This window comes from Vespa velutina, chromosome 1 (assembly GCF_912470025.1).
Source record: "Vespa velutina chromosome 1, iVesVel2.1, whole genome shotgun sequence".
Classification (NCBI taxonomy): Eukaryota; Metazoa; Arthropoda; class Insecta; order Hymenoptera; family Vespidae; genus Vespa; species Vespa velutina.
In genome coordinates, this window is record NC_062188.1 from 16,853,896 (window position 1) to 16,878,412 (window position 24,517).

General features: G+C 31.8%; 1 protein-coding gene across 3 annotated transcripts in view; it reads right to left on the reverse strand.

The window, feature by feature from the left end:
• Positions 1–12,272, reverse strand: part of LOC124957543 — a 68,638-nt gene extending 56,366 nt beyond the window's left edge. For all 3 annotated transcript variants that reach the window (XR_007103660.1, XM_047514552.1, XM_047514551.1), the window contains exon 1: positions 11,593–12,272. Coding sequence is in view for 2 of the 3 variants with exons in the window: in XM_047514552.1 (XP_047370508.1) it covers positions 11,593–11,656 (64 nt within the window). In the remaining variant the exon portion in view is untranslated. The remainder of the gene's footprint in view (positions 1–11,592) is intronic.
• Between the last annotated feature and the right edge of the window lie 12,245 nt (positions 12,273–24,517).

The following is a 24,517-nucleotide window of genomic DNA, read 5'->3' on the forward strand; positions in this document are numbered from 1 at the left end:
TATATATATATATATATATAAATACGTCGACGAAACTTCATTTATTTGTCTCTCTTTTCCTCTTTTCCTTTTTCTCTTATTTTATCGTTCGGTGCAAATTCATCGATTCGCGAGAAGAGAGAAGAACGATCGCATTGTTATTTTTGTGTTATCTCCTCGACGTAGCGAGAACGACGAGAACCCGCTTTTCGAAGCTGACGCAGGATGATCCGTTCACGAGGGAATCGCTAGATCGTGACCCGGAGCATCAATGTGAGCCAACCTGTAAACCTATTTCTCTAGACTCTAGAGTCGATAGATAGACTGCTTTTCGCTCATCCTCTAACTCTCTCTCTCTCTCTCTCTTTTTATCTTGTTTTCTTTCTCTCTCTCCCTCTCTCTCTTTCTTTCATTTTCTCACTTTTTCCTTTATCGACGACAATCGAAGATGCTTGTTACGTGTGTTCACCTAACTTAAAAGAAGAAATTTCTCTCTTTTTCTCCCCCTCTCTCTCTCTCTCTCTCTCTCTCTCTATCTATCTATCTATCTATCTATCTCTATCTCTCATTGTATTTCTATCTCTCTCCTCATAGTCACCGTCATAGGAGTCTTTATTTTCTTCTTCTTTTATATTTCTTCCTTCTCTACGATAGATTTAATAAACGTATCACACATACACACACATACACACACACACACACACACTTATACACACAGACACTACGTTTATTGGTCTTCGAAAAGTTTCACTATAAGTCTAAGAAGGAGGAACGATTCGAACTTTAAAAATGTTCTTCCTCTAACGAGAATCCCATCGCTATATGGTAAACACGTTGACTACTACCAAGATATTATAAAATGCAGGAAAATGTAAACTAAGGGAGATTTAAGAAAACGCTTTCGAGCGTTTTATGGGTGAAAGTAACGCGATGGATAAAGGGATTCAGAAGGGGTATGAGTAAGCGGGATGGCGATGGGGCGGGAAGGGGAGGGGAGGGAACTTCGGTGAGAATTTAAATATTACTTGAGAGTTCGGCAAATAATTTTATGGAGAGGAAAAAGTCGAGTACCAAACTATTTCCTTTCAAGATTATTACGAGAAATATAATTTGATGATTTAGTGATAACAGCATTTCATTTGCCGTTCGACTTAATTACCTAAGACAACTCACTTGACTTATGATAATAAAAATTGTCATTCATTTCGATGAATATTTTTTCTTCCTCTCATCCATTATATCTCAATTTTCATGTTCGAACGAATTCTTTGAAAATGGAATTTCTAACGGTGGAAATAATAGTTTTTCATTGTTTCCCTAAAGGTCCTTCGATTTCCGACGTCTATCTAAAATAACTCAAACTTTGTCGTCCCGAAGCGAAGTCGGTGGCTAACGTGCTCGATTAAATTTCACGTCTCCTCCTACATTGCCGTTAGAGATATCTACTCGAATAGTTTCACCCGTACCGAAAAATGTATAACGAAACTATGCACGAAGCGATTCTACGATATTCGGAAATAAAGCGAGCCAAATTCCTTATGCAGAGGAGAAAGAGATGGAAAAAAAAAAGAGAGAGAGAGAGAGAGAGAGAGAGAGAGAGAGTGTGAAAGGGAGAGGGGAGGATAGAGGTAGAAAGAAAAAAATATCTTATAGGATTATAAACAATATGAATAATAGGTCCTCATATTTCATTTTTTTTTTTTTTTTTTTTTTTCCTTTCAAATTTCATTTTTCGCATATTCACATATCACTTTTATATAAATTAAATATTATGTTATTATTATGTTATTAAGAAAACAAATTAATTTCAAATAGATATATATATATATATAAATCTCTAATTGTCGATCTGAACTTATGTAAATTTTAATCAAATACTTTATTCATAAAACCTGATAATTCTCTTCTTAATATCCACATGTTTATTTACCATTACACTGCTTCGATAACGATTAATATCATTTTTCTCACTTCTTGAGACAACATTATCAGGGCATAAAATAAATTAGTAATTAATTGTTTCGATTGAGTGACATTTATCGATTCTCGTAGACTTGAACCAGATAACTTATGACCAAGAGACATAGATATATAACCTCCCACTCTCGAATCCACGCGACCCTGTCGATATCAATCGACGTATAAATTTAAATACAAATTCGAAGAAACTTTAAAAATCATTAATAATTATCTACACTTTCTTTTTATATATTATTATCTAATGTAGAATTAATGAGTAATTAAAGAATGGAAAAATTTTAATCTACATTATTGTTATCCATTCATTCACTTTTTTTCTCTGCAATAATCGCCAAATGTTCTATAAAACATTTACACATATTCAATATTTATCTATATATTAATATATACATATATATACATATATACTTTTTCAGATGATAATAACTATCAATTAGGTTATTCAATAATATTTTTTTACAATTCTTCCCACACATATGTAGATTATGCATATATGCATAATTGTGACATAAATGATGTTCCCTTAACAAAAAAAAAAAAAAGAAAAAAACAAAACAAAAAGAAAGAAATGAAAGAAAAAAAAAAAGAAAAAAAAAAAAGAAAAAAAGAGAAAAAAAAATAATAATAATAATAAAAGACAAATTAGAAAAAGCTATTTCATATGTAGTGTAAAAAAAGAAGATAACAAATTTTTAAATGAAATAAACTTACGGACACCTTACTCTTATCATAAAATACTTTTAATAATGGCTTTTCACGTTTTCCGTGCGTCTATTCGTTCACGCTCTTTCACACGAACACGACCGCGAGGGAAGCGAGCCGCAAGGCCAGACCACGAAATGCCTTCCGATTGGTCGTACCGGCATCGTACGATGTTCCCGTCTCGTTATAAATACGCGTCTTTCCCCTCGTACTTTGTGGTGCTACACCTTTCTCTCTTTCTTTTTCTCTCCGTCTCTATCTATCTATCTGTCTGGTTGTCTCTCTCTCTCTCTTACTCCCCCACTCTCATTCTCTCTCTCTCTCTTTCTCTCTCTCTCTCTCTATGTAACTTACTCTCTCTCTCTCTCTCTTTCTCTCTCTTTTACGCACCTTTGCACGCGGTCAACCAGAGACTGACTTGTACATATATCCAAACGTGCTTAGCTTACGCAAAATGAGAATGCATGGGTAAAAGAGAGAGAGAGAGAGAGAGAGAGAGAGAGAAAGAGAGAAAGAGAGAAAGAGAGAAATAGATAAGACCGAAAGGTACATGCACATAAGCGTATATATATGAATCATTTATACACTTGAAATTCGTATATTATTTCTAATTCAAATTTATAACTACTATATATAGATATACGTTTTATTTTTATGTCATATATATATATTATATAATACAGAATGAATATTTATATAATATAGAATGAATATTTACTTTATTATTTTTAACTTCCAGTTTCTATTTTGTTTCCTTCCACGATCTGTTGTTAATTATATTTCTATTTATATTTAGATATGTAAATATTGACAAACATGTTTATGTATTTTTACGTATGTACATTCATAAAGTAAATCTACGGTAATCAATATATTATGATATATATATATATATGATAAGAGAATATGTTACCTTTCAGATATCAATATTTAGAAACAGCTATAGTAAGATCGTTCTATTCATCAATTTCATTTGTTTCCGTTTTGTTAAATACCGATACAGTTCAAAAATTTCATATAATTTATAATTATATAAAATTTATAGATAAGCTTAAATTCTTTTGATAATTATATACATTTTTTACAATCTAAAATAATAATATCTTTTAATGTATGTATATAATGGAAATTAAAATTCAAGTGTATAAATATTTGATAATTGTATATATACATACATTACATATATATATATATATATATATATATATATATATATATATATATACCTGTCTGTATGAATATTTGAGTTTTCTGATGAATCACGACACTTGCGTCACCATCGTATGATGCCACGTCATATCACGCCACGATACTTAATACATTAAACGATAACTTAAAATTAAAAGAAATAGATAGATAGATAGATAGATAGAGAGAGAGAGAGAAAGAGAGAGAGGGAGAGAGAGAGAGAGAGAGAGAGAGAGAGAGAGAGAAAAGAAATGTTCTTTTATTTAAATCGTATCAAATCCAGACATCTAATAATTTATATTCTCACGAAATGGAACGAATTATATATTTAATTGAATCATATATTTAGCAAAACAAAAAAAAGAATATCAAGTAGGATAAATATCTATTAAGTGGATGAAATTTGTTTAATTCAATCTTATTTCGAAATGTTAGACAGTTTGGTAAATTGAATGATATGTTATCGATTAATCCTCTTCCTGTCGATTTAATCGAAAATTTCGGACAAATGTGAACGAAGTCACGTTAATAATTTATTACGCTCTAATTAGTGAGAAAAAGAAGATAATTATATAAAATAACAAATTATACGATAAAATATGGATATAAAGCGATGAGATAAGATAAAATAAAAAAATATATGGGAATAAGGTAGAACCGAGGAAATAAGGGAAGAGAGAGAGAGAGAGAGAGAGAGAGAGAGAGAGAGAGAGAGAGAGAGAGAGAGGGAGAAACTAATGACGTCTTCGTCGTTTCAGTTCGACGCTTTTGAACGTTACGACGATATGACTAGAACGACGTCATGTCGCGTTACTTTTCCTAGGGATCGCTAGATATTTCCAAGGGAAATTCCGAAGGACCATGAAGGAGTAAAAGAGAGAGAGGAAAAGAGAAAAAGAGAGAGAGAGAGAGAGAGAGAGAGGTGTGAAAACCGGAAGGGAGATATGTTCTCTTCCTTTTTCTTCATCTTATAACGTTAAAGGAAGTTGCTTTCCTTTGACGTTTCTCAGCCACGCAAGATCACTCTTGAGTTTTCTTTTCTCTCTCTCTCTCTCTCTCTCTCTCTCTCTCTCTCTTTCTCTTCATTTCTCTATCTCATTTTATTCCTTTCTTTAAGAAAAATCAAATTCCATCCATGGCTTTTTTTTACGTTAATGAAATCTTTTCATAAAATCAATGCTTCTCAAGGATCATTTTTTATCTCTTAAAAATCACATCCCTCATGAGTTTTTAGTAAGATAGAGATGTTAAAGTATGATATATTACGTTAATTTGATCTTCCAATTATCTTCGTCTGATGATCGATATCATTTCATTAACAAACATAACGCTCTAAGCGTTATCTCTTTGAGTATTATAGCAAACGATAGACTAAACAACAATGATAATAAATCTCGCTTATGACATATTACACCGAGGATATTCTCATCTCCTTTGAACTGTGACATATCGAAATACAGAGAGAGAAATAGATAGAGAGAGAGAGAGAGAGAGAGAGAGAGAGGGGGAGGAAGAAGAGAGAGAGAGAGAGAGAGAGAGGAAGGGAGAAGGAAAAAGAGCTTTTGATATTCGCCAACCTGTGCACTCTATCGATGACGTGCTCGCTAACGAAGATAATTCGCCACGAGCGAATGCGAAAACTCGATAAACTTTTCCTCATACGGGTTACAGTTCGTGCGTAGATACATGTTTTAGCACGTTCGAGTGAAAGAGAGAGATAAAGAAGAAAAAAAATGAGAGAGAGAGAGAGAGAGAGAGAGAGAGAGAGGAAGAGAGATTGTCGATAACGTTTTTCCAAAATCCTGCCGCTTCGTTTGCCGCCAGTTTCAACGCTATTCCCGATTTATGGCTATATGTATATATAGGTACATATATATATATATATATATATGTAGATATATATATAGATATATAGATATATAGATATATAGATATATAGCTAAAGTCGTATTTGCTAAAACGTATAGTCGAAAGAGAGGAATACCGCGATATATCCGGAAGATCCATCGGTTTCCGCTTTTCTCTATCTCGTTTGCAGAGAAGGAATTTTATAAAATATATTCGTAATACACCGGACGACCCGAGGTTGCGGTCTCGTCGTAAATGGACCACCCAGCAAGTAAGTAAATGAGACATTGACGTAACTAATGGTTCGTATGACGAATGTCGACAATCATTTTCCTTATCTCATCGTATCGAATGATATATCTGGTATTGGTCCTTTGTTATTACATATATTATTGTAATTTCATATTATCGGATAATATTCTTATGGAACGATATACGGTTGATAATATAAAACCAACCCATTAGTTTACCATAAAGGTAGACATTTTAAATTTCTACGCTGCTAATATAATATCATTCTACCGTTATTAATTAATTTTTCTCTTATCTACCGTACCCAGATGTAAGGAAAAAAGAAAAAAAGAAAGACAAAAAAAAAAGAAAAAGAAAAAGAAAAATAAAGAAAAGAAAAGAGAAAATAATAAAATTAGATATAAATCAAAGGATGATTATTATCACCTTACTCCAAGGTTTCGTGGTTCAGAGTACATAGTATGGAATGAACCACGATGAGCAGCCGCGATAACGTGATACTTTTCATTGCAGCAGTCCCTCTCTCTCTCTCTCTCTCTTTCTTTTCTCGAATAATAAGTATGAAAAAAGTAAAAAAAAAAAAAAAAAAAAAAAAAAAAAAAAAAAAAAAATAGGAAAAGAAGATTGAAGGAATGAGAACGAATAGACTTTAGATAGAGGTACGATCGAAGCTCTCTCTTGCTTCTTCTTTCTCATCTTACGCTGGCAAACTCGTTAAGGCCAGACTCCTCCCCATCTCTCTCTCTCTTTCTTTCTTTCTCTCTCTCTCTCTCTCTCTCTCTCTCTCTCTCTCTCTCTCTCTCGGTTTCTCACTCTTCTCACTCAGTCGTTCGTAGACTTTCTTAACGTTGTTGTTTAGAGGCTTAATTAAGCGCAGCTACTTACGTAAGAGAAAATCCGCTACCGAAAGTTCCAAATGTATTTTACGAAGTCGGTTAACTGTTTGCTTTGAAAGAAAGTAAGAATTCTCTTTCTTTCTTTTTTTCTCTCTCTCTATCTTTCTCTCTCTCTCTCTCCCTCCTCTCCCACTCTCTCTCCCTCTCTCTCTCTCTCTCTCTCTATCTCTCTTTCTCGATGAACTGACCTCTGCCAACGTCCGCTTGGTTGGCCCAAAGAGGATTCGTGGCTTCGGAGCCAACTAATTCGCTCCGTGCAAGGGAATTCCCTCGGGATAGTAGGTATATATTCCACTTGATATCCTACGAAAGCAGACTTTCGAAGGCATCCCCCTCGGTATGCCGAGGTACACATTTTCGAACGTGTTCTCCTCGTCGTGAGAACGAGGAAAAAAAAAAAAAAGAAAAAGAAAAAAAAAAAGAAAAGAAAAAAAGAGAAGGAAAAAAAAAGAAAGAAAGAAAAAAAAAAGAACGAGGGGAAAGAGAAAAGAAAAGAAGAGAAAAAAAGAAGAGAAGAAGAAAAAAGAAAAAGATAGAACGAGACCGATTTCATCGATCCTACCACTTTCCCCTTGTTTTCTTTTCCCTATTCTTTTTTCATTCATTCTATTTTCTTATCATTGCACGCTTGCACTCTCGAGATATCGTTCGTTTTCCTTTTGTCAATCCCGATCATTCAATTTTTAATGGATTCGGAGACTCATAAATCGATATTCATGGATATTCAAAAACGTACCTGCATTTATACATATCTGTATGTTCAATTATATATACATACATACATACATTCATACATACATACATACATATGTGAACTATGATGCCGATGGTGACGTAGGAGCCGAAGAGACGCGGTCAATGGCGTCCGATGACGTTACCAAGCAAGGAATTTGTAGAGACGGGGGAATGAACGTCCGGACGTCCGTCTGGGAGCTACATGGAACCGGTTAGGCGAAGTAAGAGAGAGAGAGAGAGAGAGAGAGAGAGAGAGAGAGAGAGGGAGAGAGAGATAAAGGAGAGGGATCGACCTAACTCTGTGAGGAATGCATCTGGAGATAAACTGGCCTCCAGTGAGTCCTTACAATAAACTAGAAGAAGAGAACTCGCGAGTGCGCGCGCGCACTCTAAAGAGAGAGAAAGAAAGAGAAAAAGATAGAAGTTGAAGAACGAAGAAGGAAAAAAGTTTGATACGCGAGAGCCGATGCGTCGTGCCAGCTACGACACATTAACACAAAACTTGTTTATATATATATATATATATACACACATACACATACATACACACATGTATATATATACATATACAGAGAGGACAACATACCTATCCATTTGACTTGCCTTTCGCCGTTCGTCGCAACACAACACACGTCTATCTTATTCGTATATTTATCTGTGTGCGTGAGCGTGTTGCGTGAATGTGGTAAGCGAGCGAAGTGAGCCAAGGCGCACGCCCATTCGATCGTCCAATCGGAGCTTGCCACGTCATCTCGTACGATGTAACGGAGAGACTCACCCACGTGGCCTAAGCGCCGCGCTATTTCGAGATCGCTCGACGAGAAAATCGCGAGATCGTTCTAAAACGATCCTTCTAGAAAGATCCAAGGGCTACCTTTTCTTCTTCTACTCTTCTCACCCCACCCCACCCCACCCCACCCCACCCCTCTTCTCTCTCTTCACTTCCTTTCTCTCTTTTAACTTTCTCGTATCTCTCCTCGTTCTCTTATATTATCGTACTTTTTTCTTTACCCTCTACTTACTACCACTATTACTATCGCCATCATATCACCTAACTCGTCTCTTCTACTTTTTTCTATTCAATCTACGACTGTCGCCGCGAACTTGACGCGATTTATAAGGAAAACTATTTCGCTAACTCGTCCTCTTTTTTTTTTTTCGATTCTTCAGACTACGTGGAAAATGGGTCGTTGTATCAGACGGGAGTCACATTTCTAAGGGATACGCGAGAATACTTTTCTGTTTTATATATATATATATATATATATATATATATATATATATATATATATATATATATTTATTGATTTCTTCTAACGAAATCCCATAAGTACTATTATTCTTATTTTCTTTTCGTGATATACGTGATCTGTAAGAGATAATGAAACGATTTGTTTTTACTTCTTTCTTTTTTCTTCGTTATTTTTAGATCATCTCGTGCACGTATCTTCATTTCTTTTTCTTCTTCCTTCTTCTTTCTTTTTTTTTTTTTCTTTTTTTTTTTTTTTCTTTTTTTTGACATTTCTCTGGCACACAATTTCTTTTTAATTTTTTTTCAAAGATCTCATCCAGCTGTTACGCTTTCATAATTTACAAATTTTCTGTAGGCAAATGAAAAATGTCCAGATTTTTCCGTATTTTAGTGACACGATGGAATTCATTCTTCACATAGCCGGAAATACAATTTTCGTGTAGAGAGAGAGAATATATTTTCCATAATGAATGAATATACGTGGTCGTAAGAGATATCCAAAATTGCAAGGATAATCCGTGTTAATTATAAGAAGCGTAAAGTTTTACAAGCGGAATTCACAAATATTACGACGCGAAATAGTTGTGTCCGGAGATGAATAAAAAGAAATACTTGTTGCGAGCACTATTATACGTGCGGTTTGGAAGAAAAATTATTTACGTTGCATTTAAGTTCCTTTTATTTTAAAACTATTTTAATGATGGCCATTTATTTACTCATTCAAAACACAATGTTTATCCACTTTCTCATCTTTTTTTTAATCTATTATTTTTATTCAAATACGACTTATATTCTATTCGATGAAATCCCTAAAATTTATTTCCACAACAAGATCGTTGTACATACATATATATATATATATATATATATATATATATATATATATATCTGCATTAGAACTTAAATAAATGTGTCATGTTTGTATCTCATAAATAGTACGAAATCTTATTTGTTTACAGAATTCACGATGTATTGTGGCATGGGGATTACGCGCGCAAGTCATAATTTAATTTGAGATTGTATTCAAGGATGTAATGCAGCACGTGCATAGGTCAATTCTAGGAATGAATATGTAAAGATAAAAAGAAACACGTTTCCTATATTATAATGACGTCGTTCGATTGTAGAATCGTAAACAAGTTTTCTTTCATCAAGATTTCGTTCGATTGAAAATATACAAAATGAGAACGCAGCGGATGCAAGTTTCTCATATATAAAATATGTATTCTACGTACATACGTATATACATACATGTATACATATATATATATACATATATATATATATATATATATATACACACTTTAAACGAATTCCTTGGCGATCGTTGAAATAAGATGATCAACAAGATAGTGAACTAAAATAGACGGACGCGTAACTATCGTCTTTCGCGTAGCTGCGTACGGAAGATGCTTTTTGACGTTACGTTTTCTTTGAATCCTTCAACGTCTCTTATCATTGTTCCGTATAATCGAGATGACATTGCTGCTTCTGCATAACTCATGCATTTGCATATGAAAGAAACATAAAGATGACTGACAATGAGATACAATGAAACGAATGATTAGATAATACCGAAGATAATATTTCTCATCATTTCTATTTAATAAATAGATGAATTATTTTTTATCTATCTATATTATTTGATAAATGATAATATTAAAGAAGAATAAAATTAAAGAGAGATGGATAAAGGCGGGAAAAAAAGAGAGAGAGAAACAGAGAGATAAAATGTAGAGAAAAAATTCGTGTAAAACGCTTACTTCGCAACGATATCAATCACGTCCGTTAATTAAATGTCCCGATCTGCGGTAAACCTAATTACCGGTGAGCTTCGGTCGGACCAATGAACGAAAGAAGGAAATTTTCCTTCACCTATGGAAGGAAGATACGGTTTCGTTTCCGCTTGGAAATCCGTTTCCTTCCTTCAATCTTTTCATTTTCCCTCTATCTACATTTCTCTCTTTCTCTCTCTCTCTCTCTCTCTCTCTCTCTCTCTCTCTCTCTCTCTCTCTCTCTTTCTTTCCTTCTCTCTATCCTTCTCTCTGAGAATATCACGAATTAATTCTAAAAATATAAATACGATATCATAACAAATTTTCTTTAAACCTTACGAGAAATAATGTAGACAAGAATAAACTAAAATTGTAACTACGAGGAAGAAGAGAAAAATAACATGATCGAATTCGAAGACCCTTATAATGTTATTTTCACAGGATAAATCAAATTTTCGTTTCGAGAACACGTTTATTCGTTCGTTCGTTCGTTCGTTCGTTCGTTCGTTTCTTCCTTCCTTTCTTCGTTAGTTCGTTAGTGCGTTGAACTGTTAAAGGTCGCACCGGCTGAAATAAAAAGGGCACGCGAGAGAGTAAGATGGAAAGGAGAAAAAATTCTTACCGCTCTACGTTTTACGAACGTCAGCTTTCTGATTCCCAAGAAATCTTTCCTTCCCGATATTCATTTTTTTACTATGTTGAAAATTCATCGATCGTTGACGAAAATATAAAAAGAGAACACGCGTTTGCGAGCGAACGAGCTAGCGAGCGAGAGAGAGAGAGAGAGAGAGAGAGAGAGAGAGAAATGAAAAACACGTGGGCATCAAGCCAATCACAGGCAAGAAGACGACGAAACGCACACATCGAAATAAAGTGAATCATTTCACGGATCATCCCTATTGTCCCTTGTCCTCTCATTCGTTCATCCTCGACACACAATTACCCTTGACACTCGCAAAAAGAATCGAGAGACTGAAATACTTACGAGAATAGAAGGCAGTCATTAACAAGGCGAACCAGGACAGTTGGTGTTCCATAAGTGTTCTCATTTCTAGATTTCTTTTTTTTTCCCTCTCTTTATTTTTTTTTTCTTTTTTTTTTTTGATACTTGACCCTTTCTTCACAAAAAAACGCGACGACACACTCGTAGAGATTAACTCTCTATTCGGCGATCTTTCTTTTTTGTTGTCTTTTCCCTTTTGTTTCTGTTTTCTTCCTATACTTTTTATTGTTTTCTCTTTTCTTTTCTTTTCAACTCACGAGAAAAGTTTCTCCTGTATTTATCTATCTATCACTTTCTTCCTCCCACTCTTTTAACCAGTGAGAGAGAGAGAGAGAGAGAGAGAAAGAGACAGTTTGTTTCTATGTCTCTTCTTCTTTCGATGAACTAAATAAGTCGACTCTTTATTTTGTTTTGTTTGCCTTTTTTTTTCTTTTCTTCTTTTTTCGAATCAATTCACGACAAAGGCCGACGATATATTTGAAATCGTATACGTTAGAATTTATTCTAATTACGTCTACGAGATGAAGAATAATATAATAACAAAAATAAAGAATATTATAATAGGAAAGGAGAACGTTCGGTGATAAACGAGTGGTATAAAAGTTAAATGCGTCTTTCACCTTCCGTACTCCGCGACCGGCTGTGCACGACTGACTAGTGAATGCATTTTGGCGGCATGAAGCTTTGAAGCCGATCGAGTGCGCCTGCGCCGATCGCTCACGCCACCACACTTGTTTGGAAGGGGCAAAGACTCTCTTTCTGTCTCTTTTCTTATTTCTTCACCCTTTTGTCTCTCTCTCTCTCTCTCTCGTTCTCTAGCTCGTTTTCTTAGATTCTAACTTTGTCACATACACACGCATATAGACACGCACATAGACAAACGTACACATATTCTCTCTCTCTCTCTCTCTCTCTCTCTCTCTTTATCTCTCTCTTTCCTTCTTTTTCCTTCTCTTTCATTTTTTTTTCCTACCTGAGCGAATCATGCTGGCGCCACTATCATTTACGATTCTTCTTAAGAACGATATCAGTCTTTATCAAATTGGAACTTTCTCCTTTGACGTATTATAGATTTCATAGATCGTGAGCTTCGAAAGAACATAATATTAAATTTGCACATCATATTAATCTCGATTTTTTGAATCTCAAATTTTATTTTTTATTTCTTATTATTTCTTTTTCTTTTTATGAATAATGTTTTCGCGATAGTTGATTTCTTTCATTTAATTTTACAACTCGCAAACATTCGATGTTCATTAATCATTTATATATATATATATATATATATATATATATATATATATATATATAAATATATATATTGCTATTGATAGATCTTTCTACCGATAATAATTTTTATCAATATACATATGTAGTATCCATATGATAATCATTTATAAAAACAGATATAATATTTGATAAAACAATAATGTATTTCGTAATATTATAAAATTCTTTGTTCATTTGTAATCATTTCAAATGCAAAATATTTACTTTACCGCTAAAATATTATCCAAAGTATTAATTGGATAAACTCGTCATTTTCATTTGTCCATCTTTACGAAGATAATTATTCACCTTGTTATCGATGCACTGGGATATATATATATATATTCTGTTGGATAATTTCAACGAAAAGAAAAATCTTCATTGACGGGAGATCACTACCAGTGAAATGAAATGTATAATACAACTCAAAGTTGAGTGAATTCGGTTGATGAAAAAAGTGTATAATACACGTATAACTATGTGCACGTATGAATGAATAAAAGTGACAAACATTTTAATGTATTTAATAATAATTTAATTTTAAATGACATTAAATTCATCGAATTTAATATATTAGGATTTAAATATCGAAATACTCGTTAATATTAGAAGATAAAAAACTTTTATCGAAAGAATTTAAAAGCTTTTTCTTTTGTTGTTATCTGTATCTCTAAAGAGAGACAGAAAAAGAGAGAGAAAGAGAGAAAGAGAGAGAGAGAGAGAATTTATAAATATAGTTGATTATAAGAGATGTGTTGAAATGTGTGTGTGTATGTGTGTGTGTGTGATGAAACGTTTGTATGTATGTACGTACATACGGTTGAAAGTAAATATCGTTTCGTTATCTTCGTAACCTACATACATACATACATACACGTCGTAATAATTATACGATTCTGATACAATTATCTATATTATATATATAGATATGATATGAAAATAAAAACAAGAGTAAAATAATATAAATGTAAAACACGTCGTTAACTGTATACAATTATTATCTATAAACATGTAACAATGAGCGGAATTAGTCTGCGCTAATTAATGCAGAAGACTCGATGATTATCGATTGCCTAAATCGATAGATTGAACCGAGATAGGCTGTACGTTTCTGCATATACATGCATGGTATACTATGTACGTGAGGGATATCTCCTATACACAAGCGCATGAATTCGAATAGAAACTAATGGTAGCCCTTTAGCTATGAACTACTCTGATTGAATGCCTTGTTATTGTAAACAGAATGGACGACGTTGAGAAAGATACGAATAACAAAATACCTGTTATTTCAATTTATTTATTTTTCACACTGACATATTTCTCAAGATTTATTATCGAATCCTTCGGATCATTTATATTATAATGAGAGAAATATCGATGAATAAATTTTATAAAAAAAATATTCTATATAGAGAGAAAAAAACAAAAAAAAAAAAAAAAAAAAAAAAAAAAAAAGAAAAAAAAAAAGAAAAAAAAGAAGACAAGAAAAAAAATAATGATCGAAATGTTCACATCGAGGGAAATATTGCTTCGTTATAAATTCGAATAACAATTTTCTTCATGGACGAGTTTTTTTCCCAGGTACAGGATGTGAGATAGGATGCTAAACGAATGAACGTCGATTATCGTACTGTTACGTGTTAAGTGTCATTTTTAACGCATTCGTGCCAGCTGTTGCAGTACTTCTACTAACGCGTTCAACTTTTCTCTTACTTCATGCTATTCCCCGTGATAATAGCTTCCCAAATTGAAAAAATGTATATATGTGGAATAATGGATCCTAAGTTCGTCGATAAGCCACCGGAAAATCGTAGCTCTATTAAAGAGGAAAAGAAAAAAAAAGAAAAAAAAAAAAAAAAAAGAACAAAAAAAGCAAAAAAAGAAAAAAAGAAAAACAGGGAAAAAGGAAAGAAAAGAAAAGAAAAAGAAAAAGAAAAAGAAAAAGAAAAAGAAAATAGAAAAAAAATTGTAGCGGCGCTTAACGATCCGTGCTTAATTACGCTTCGAACGAAGTAATTGCTTTCCCTTAATGAACTTTTATTTTCCTAATTAATTTAAACGTGTGCCAATGTAAAAGAAACAAGAACGGAGACAAAAAAAAAAAAGAAAAGGATAAGAGTAAAGAAAGACCAAAAAAAAAAGAAAAACATATAAAAAAAAATAAAGCAAAAACATTCGATAAGTTCAATCCGATCGTAACTCCAATTACTTTTATAGACGAAACGAAGATAAAAATGTATTAATAATTGTACGATCATTTCATTCGAAACGATAAATGATCGTCCGTTCCAATAATAACACGAATTTCGTTGCGTGACCTTGAATATCTCGACGGTTCGTATTCCTCACTCGAACGAGAACAGTTTGTGTGCCAAGTTCGACGTTGCGATTCGAAATAAAGTTCGTACGTTTGAAGAACGTAGACAGACTCTTAGAGAATGAGATAGAGACAGATAGACAGAAAGAGAGACAGAGAGAGAGAGAGAGAGAGAGAAAGAGAGAGAGAGTGACGGGGGAGGGGCGGGAGGGTAAGGTCGTTGCAAAGAATCGTAATACCTTTTCATCGATATTCAGTGAGGTCTTATCTTAACGCGATTTACGAACAGATCGAACAGCTCACAATGCGCTCCTTCAAAAATATCGTTTTCTGTTGACATAAAAACGCGCCCCGTTCGGTCTTCGTTCCGTATAGTAGAACGTTTTCTCAAATGGAAGCTCGCCAGTTTCGACGGGAAATCTCATTTAACTTGAATAGTAACGACTCTCCGTTACGAGTAAACGAGCGCGATCGATTAATCGATCGTGGATCGCTTTTTATGGTATTTACGTAGTCTTTAGTTTTAGAGAAAGAAAAATAGAAAAGAAAGGGATATGATTGGACTAAAGTTTAAGTCGAAGTTTTTATCGATTTTTGCCTCGTTTGCTTAAACAAAACTTCTCGTTACTTTACTTTTACATACGATTCGATTAACCTTCTTTCAAAAGCATCTATATATTTTTACGTTATTATGCCTACATATATGTCCATGTGTCTATATACGCGCGAGCAGGTATGCCTGTGTGTCTGTGAATAGTTTTTATCCAATCGATCTATATATCTTTTCTACAAGCAAATTCATCGTTTCATTTTGTTCAGTTCGAAAATCAAATTGAAATATAGTTGCCATTATCCATTTATGTCGTTACTATGTCGTTATCGCGATTACTAAACAAATCCGTTATAGGCCTATAACGTGAGCTTCAGAAAGTGCTAAAAGTGCGAGAAGAGTGATGTAAATAAAAGAAAAAAAAAAAAACAAACAAAAAAAAAATAAAAAAAAAATAATTAAATCTATTAGCGTAACATGAATTTCCATGCCGAATGAATATACCATATCGAACTTTCGTCAATTTAGTTCTTCGTTAAAAATTAACATTCGCATAAATATATATATATATATATATATATATATATATATATATATATATGTATATCTAATGACTTATGTATATCTAAAGTCATTAAACTTGTAATAAACGGTATTAATTTTTAATATATCGTTAAAGAAGTATAGTAAATGGTATCTTAGAAAAAATGATATATTATTAACGGGGTCGTCGAAATTACATTGATTATTTTTTTATAATCCTGACACGTTAGATTTTGTTTCTTATGCTTGTTTGAAATATCAAGGAAAAATATGAATGAATATATCGAAGAATCTATATTGACACATTTAAAACTCTAGATATAGTCGTTCGTTATTTAAAAAAAAAAAAAAGTAACTACATTGATATGAGTATATATAATTGATTTATGCATTTTTTTTTTTTTTTATAGACGTTGTTATAATAAATGATATTAATCTTTTATATATTGTCAAAAAAAAAAAAAAAAAAAAATTGAGACAGATTGTATCTCAGGAAAAATTAGATGTTATTAACGAGGTGCTAAAATTGCATGAATTGTATTTTTAATAAATCCGGCACGTCCATTTCATTAGAAATATCGAGAGGGAATATGAATGGATATTTCGAGAAATTTATATTGACATTCCTTATTCGACTATTCCAATAAAAATTTTGTTTCCTTTTTCCCCATCTTTTTATATTATTTTTTTTTTGTTTGTTTTCTTTTCCTTGTTGTTGTTTTCACGCAAACGAGTATTCCGTGTATCTTTTTTAGGTCTTTCTATTTTTTGCCTGACGAACATCTGGACAGAATGAAGATCACTAAAATTCGACCAGTCTCGAATCGATTACTTTATTCGAACTGATACGTGATATAGCAAATAGAGATTCTAACAGTGACGCGATAAGAGGATTTGTCTCGTAAGTAGATTATGTTTGTCACGGAAACGCGAGTATGCTGCATCTGACTTAGCAGAGTGAGCAAGAGAGAGAAAGAGAGAGAGAGAGAGAGAGAGAGAGAGAGAGAGAGAGAGAGAGAGAGAGAGAGAAAGAGAGAGAGAGAGGAAAATACCTTTTTGCCATAGATGGCTATCTATCGTAATGTGCATACATATGTATATATATACCTACAATCGATTACATATATTTATCTACATACGATAGATATGCCTGACTTAACAAAGGTTATATTCAATGATCGTCAACCTAAGAATTAAATAAAATTGCTAAAATAGAATTTCTCTAAAATCCTTCGTCTTTTCTCATGGTTTTCCATTTTTATTTATTTTCAACAACCACTCCGTTCCTTTTCTCGTACATAAGTTTTCCGAGGACGTCGCCTACGTATTTTTGTATGAATGAGATTCAGAAATGCTCGAAGAGTGAATTTTAAAAAGCTAGCAAACTGAAGGAATGCACGGTGTCTATTGAACGTTTGCCGAGACATGTTTTGTCTATTTGCGAATAAGAAACTATGGCTTGTGTGCTGGTTATGACACATAAGAATTATTTGAAAAACGGCACCGAAAGTAAGATCCTTCCTTTTATGTTTTTCTTTTATCCTTTTTACAACGATTAATAATAAACTACTATCGATCAAATGTAACTGATAAAAAGTTAGAAAATATCGTGGACGATGGACGCACGATTTACTTTATATCGAGAGTACTTGATACCAAAAAGAAAAACTTGCTCCGATAATATGAACGTGAGAAATTGTGTTACCAAAACTATCGGAAGTAAGAATAGACGAGTTTACAATAAAATTTTGAAACGAAAAACTAATATGAAAATGTATATTTTAGTTTCAAGAATTTCTGATAAATCCTTCATGTGTCTATTTGAGTTTATATATCACATGTGTATACATATATCAACATTGTTAGATCATATATCATATGTGTAAACACATGTCTGTATATATACGGACACACATATATATACATATATATATATATGTGTGTGTGTGTGTTTGTACATATAATGTGTTATATAAGAAATATTCGTGTATATATGGATATATACATGTATATATTCGTGTATACATTATGAATCTATGGAAATATAAACTATATATACATATATATATATATATATAAACAGAGCAAAAGATTAAATGAAACAAATAACTATAAACGTTCTAAGTCTGAAATGGAAAGGCTTTTACGCCCAAAAGTCATCACAATCCGAAGGCAGGCCTCCCTCCCAAACGACTCTTTCGACGTAGAAAACGAAACTCGTAAAGTTTTACGAGCTGCTGCGGAGTTTAGTCTCATACGCGCAAAAGGACCTCTTATCTACGAAAAATGCGCCGAATAAAGATAGTACTACATTACGTTACTGGTGCAATGTCTTCGACGAAATAGGCGATCGAGCCTGTAAGATCAGACAGTTCAAATGTAATATATTTCTGAACTTTTGAAAGATAGCTTAGAAAATAGAGAAAATTTTCCAACGGATATATTTCAATATTACAGTTTGATTTCTAGTCATACAAATATGAATAACGAGTATGCATACACGATTGAAGTGAATTATGAGGAATTAGAATTCCTAGAAAATCGATTAACTTTATCGAATTGATATTGCACGTTACGCTTCGTAATTAATTAATGAAGTTTATATCAATTTAATCGGAAAATATGATGGTAAAAGCTTTTTTTTTTTTTTTTGAATAATGTGAAAAAAATTAAATGGAAGATAAAATTCTTATCAAATCATTTATTGCGTAAATACATATGTATATATGTATGTATTTAATATATACTTACAAGATTATATTTTTATGCTTATTTATCTCTCACGTTTCTTACGAGCACGTGCTCTTATTTATGTAGATATATTACGAAAGAAAGATTAATTATTGTTGATCTTACAAGTGTGAAAATTAACGAGAATTCACAAAGACGTTTTTAAGAGAAAATCGCTAATGCGGCTTTGAGAAATACATAATCCGAAAAGACGGGTGCAATCTCAAAGCTAGACTATTTTTGCCACGAACGATCTCACGAGAATTTACACCGTCAACTATTACGGCTCTTATTTATGCTGCATTCATAAGCTCCGCGAAATAATGCATATTAATGCACTCTCGCGAGACCAGTGCATAGGATGGAAGTAAGAAAATTTTGAATCCCTCCGCTGGACTCTTCTTATGACTTGTGATAAGTCGCTACGTGTCAAGAAAATCGCTTGAATTTATGACAGAAATGTCTATAAAATATATATGAGATATATATATATATATATATATATATATATATATATATATTAAAATTAATTAAAAGAAATATATATATATATATATTTTTATACATGTAATAATATTTATATATTACAATTTATATGTATCATTATAAATATTTACATATGGATATTTATATTTATTATATCTGATAAATTATTACACATTTTTGAAAAAAAAAAACAGAAAGTAAATATTTATGCATATTATATATTTATACGATATGAATTTAATTGTGTATAATATGTCTCAATGGATTACATAACATTTTCATTTTTCTATAATTATTTCAATTGTATTTGCTTGTTTGCATACAATATCGTATGACTATCGTATGATCGCGAACGTTATACGTAATTATGTTTAATAAGACAATTTAAGTATCTTTTACGTACGATATCAATGTGATAATCATTCCGATAAATATTGATCATATTGTTTGAATATTTACGTAATGACATGGCAATTCCTTAAGTTAGATACACTTCATAAAAAGAACATGAACAATTTGAAAGACTATAAATCTATATATTTTATATCTATCAATTTATAATGCTAGGACGGATCGATTTTTCTCATAAGAAGAAATTGATGATATCAGAAAATTGTCCAATGAAAAATGAATTATATAATTCATTGAAAAATGAAAATTATTTAAGGAAAGATTTGATAAAGAATTGATACTATTTAAAATCTTTTTCATTCTTTCTTTTATATTATTCATTTAATATCTTTATAAAGACATATTTACAATTTTAAAATCAAATACATATATATATATATATATATATATATTCAAAATTCTTTTATATCATAAAATTAATTGTGCGTTAGTTCATACGTATGAAAAGAAAAAAAAAAGAGATGAAGAAAAAAAATTATTATTTGTCTTATTACAATTACATATGAATTATAAAATTAGATTATGAAAGATTAAAATCTTTATTTATATCTAACGAAACTTTAGATCTAGCAATCCCATTGAAGACTTTCATCGAACTCTTGATTGATCGTCGACATAGGGGAGCATTGAAGTTGTTTCGGAAATGACGCGTTTCGGTAAACGCGTATGCAGTCTGCGAAACGTGGCCTGTCCGTCAGATCCGATCTGTCGGATGCGGTATTCAACGGCGCTTGAAATCCTGACGGTAAGCCGAATCTCAGGCGAGTATCGCAACGTTTGTGGATGCGGTGGTTGTTGATCTAGGATTTCGAGAATACGCTCCGGTTTGTGCCTGACCGTTCGTGCTTTCGATATACCAAGGGACACGTTCTATGTATTAGCTATGTTGAAGATTTCTTCTCGAACGAGATAACAAGGATCTCTTTGTAAAAATAACCGAGTTTGAATTCGATCATATGTGAAATAATATAATAACGTTTATACTTTATATAATAAAAATAAAATACTATATAAATGTAATGACGATATAATAATAATAATATATAAATCTATATATAATAAAATATAACAAATACAAATGTTATGACAATGGCAATAATATCTGAATAATTATACAACAATTGTGTCAATTTGTATAATCGAATTTTTCTTTCCTTTTTTACTTTCTTTTTTTTTTTCTTTTATTTTTTTTTTTTTCTTCTTTTTCTTTCGTACAAATACTATCTCCCTTTAATAATTTAAAATCGATACAAATAAATTCAACGTTCTCGGAAAATAAATTTTTATTTATATCATTTTCATGATTACGTAATCGATATAATGGTAAAAAAAAAAAAAAAACGAAAGATAACATTGGATCAGGAAATTACGAAAGAATTTTTTCGTATATTATGTCGAAATATTCCAAAAAGAGAGAAACGAATCATCTCTTACGACCTTCCTTTCCCTCTCGATCAGTACTGAATTTCTAGGGCAGTATAGACGCGTCGTTTCGACGCCATCCTTTTGGCGTCATCGACGCAAGTCCTCGGCGCCAAAGAAACGACGACGAAACGACGTCTGGCGTCGTCCTTTCTGCTTTTTATTTACTTATTTCTTCCCACCGACTACTTTTCTATTTCTCTTCTACTCCTTATTCGAATTCGCGTTTACAAACTTCTCGAACGTTCGTCACGGCCGTAGCACATCAGAAGGACACAAGGAAGAATCCATTTGCATGGATTTGAATCTCAAAGAACGTTGGTCAAGTTAATTTACATTTGTAAATGTTACCTTCCTATCTATAACGAGTCTGATACAATTTTTCTAAATATATATATATATATATATATATATATATATATATATATATATATATATATATGTATGAAAAAATAAAAGAAAAACAAAAAGAAAAATAAGAAAGAAAATCGTCCTAGTTAGCAAGTTCTTGAATTGAGGATTCGATTAAATCCAACGTCAAATTCTCGTTATCCTTAAGTGTCCTTGAAATTAATTTGTCTCCTTAATTGTTAGATCAATTTGTGTAAAAAAAGGTCTTGATAATATTTTACAATAATATCAGCTTATATATAAAGCTAAGGATAATTCATTCAAACAAAGATAGGACATTCAATCAAAAGCATTCGATGTAAACAGCAAAGATACTCAGCTACGTGTGCATTACGTTAGCTCGTTTCTTGTTATCACGAGTTAGCAACGTCGACGTTTAGATGCGGCCGTTTAACCTTTAACGCAAAACGTTTACTAATTAGCGCCTTCGTTTTGGTCAACGCATTGACTATTGTCCTATTTCGATGGTGCAGATATCATATTAGCATTTACATTAGTATACCACATTGCTGAATCGTAACATCGCTGACAGCATGAGCTACACTGTATTTCCGTGATAATGGATTGAAAATGTTCATGCACATGCAAATTAATGTGGATGATATAATCGGATTACATGACGATATATTATACATTAATGATACTTGTTACTCATTTGTAAAAATAGCGCGATTATCTATAATGATAATCATAAGTTTCATTACTAAAATAGATTCGTCAAATAGCATCCTAAAAAGATTCGATTTGATCGTATGTTTGATTTGATCGTATATTCAATTTGATAAATTATAATAATATCTACAATCTTTGTGGAAAACTTTTGATCGTAATTGTGAGAAGATCTTAATATATCTACATAAATTTTGAATATATAATAGTTCGCGAAAGATTAGTTCGATCGAAGTATAGATGTAGAAATAGAATTATTCATAATTAAATTATGACGTAGCAAGATAGATATAGGTATCATTACGTTATGTTACGAATTTGTCTTGACTAAATCTCCTGAGAGGGAATATCAATTGGGAAGATGCATATGCAAGACCACGTCGTAGTAAACCTTACTATTTTATGGTATTGTAGGAGAACTTTGAGATTATTCAAATTAATCAGGAAATATCGGATAATAGATTCAATCATAATTTATAAACAATAGTCAATAGTAAGTACATATTAAAAAAAGAAAAAAAAAAAAAGAAAAAGAAAAAAAAAAGGAAAAACAAAAAGAGTATCTTTTCAAAAAGTTTATAACGATATCTTACAACGAAAGAGTTTATTAATTATCTTAAATGTTTAATGAAATATGATAAATTAAATAATAAAATAAAATAAAATAAAATAAAATAAAATAAACTTAATTCGAATAAATCTAAACGAACGATATGACAAATGAGGATGTTATCATGTTCTATATTTGAACACATCCTGAATGTCATCTATCTAATTATCCTGTACCTGTATTACAGATTAATTAACGATATTATTCGGCAATCGAATGATTTCATATTACCCGTCCTTCATATAATCGATCGAGCTAGAACATGAGAAATTAGAGTACTACAGGTTTATCTCATTTTCGATTTTTATACAGCTTTCTTACCACATCTAAATATACAATACGTTCACACTTTCTTATGTAATTATATTAAATTTTATAAAAATAAGTAAATTTTCTAATAAGACAAAATTTTTAATTAAATCATTTTTAAATGGCCACGTTGTACACTTTCAACTTGTAAAATTCTATTAAAAATTTTCACTGTATCGATCAATCGATATATCTTCTTAGTATGAAAGTACACGCGAATTCTTTTTCTCAGAAACAGTTTTCTTACTTGCCGGAGGCTAATCCAATCTTGCTTGACTATTAGAATCGATTCTTGCGTTTGTAGGCGATCCGTGAGATCCGAACGAAATGAACGTTAATCTTGATCATATTACATGGATATCCGAAAGCTGTGTTCGTTTCTCGTTAGATATCTACTGAAAATTATGTTTAGATGGAGAGCTTTCAGGATCACGTCTTGTTTTCTGAGAAGGACCAACGGGAACGGATGTTACGTGTAATATCGTTCGCAAACATTAACGTTAAATCGATTCCCTTCGATAGACTTGCAACAAAAGCTCTTGTATATTCCTATCCTAAATGATCTTTAAGATTTTTCGTTATAATAATAAAGCACGTATATTACAATATCTATAATCTTTCTAACTAATTAGAATGAATGATATTAATTATATTAATGGTATATCGAAAAATTAAAATAATTGGAATAAATATAATATATTTCATAAAATGAGTGTAAATATAATACGTATATGTACATAGACGAATTTAAAAAATTCTTATTTATAATATAAAACCGTTGAAAAATGTAAAATGTAATTAGATTTTATTGCAAAATATTCCTGAAAAATTATTATTATTATTTATCACATATAACTCTGACCCATTTTATTCGCGAATCAAAAGATGAAATCTTTTTAACCTTTGTATATGTTCAAGTATAAACGTGTAAAAAGTGAACATGACTCGCCATACCGTTGGAAACTTTTTTATTAAACGATCACTAACGTAAAATATAGCAGACATTAGTCGGAATGAGAACGCAAAAATGTTGCGATGGACCGACGAGAAGTTTTTTCTCTATCTATAAGCTTTACGACGTTCAGTAGCTCTCGTTGGTGAAAAAGAAACGTGCCCATAAAGAACGGACTAATTCCAACTCTCAAAAGTTTTTATTTTTTTTTATTTTTATTTTTGT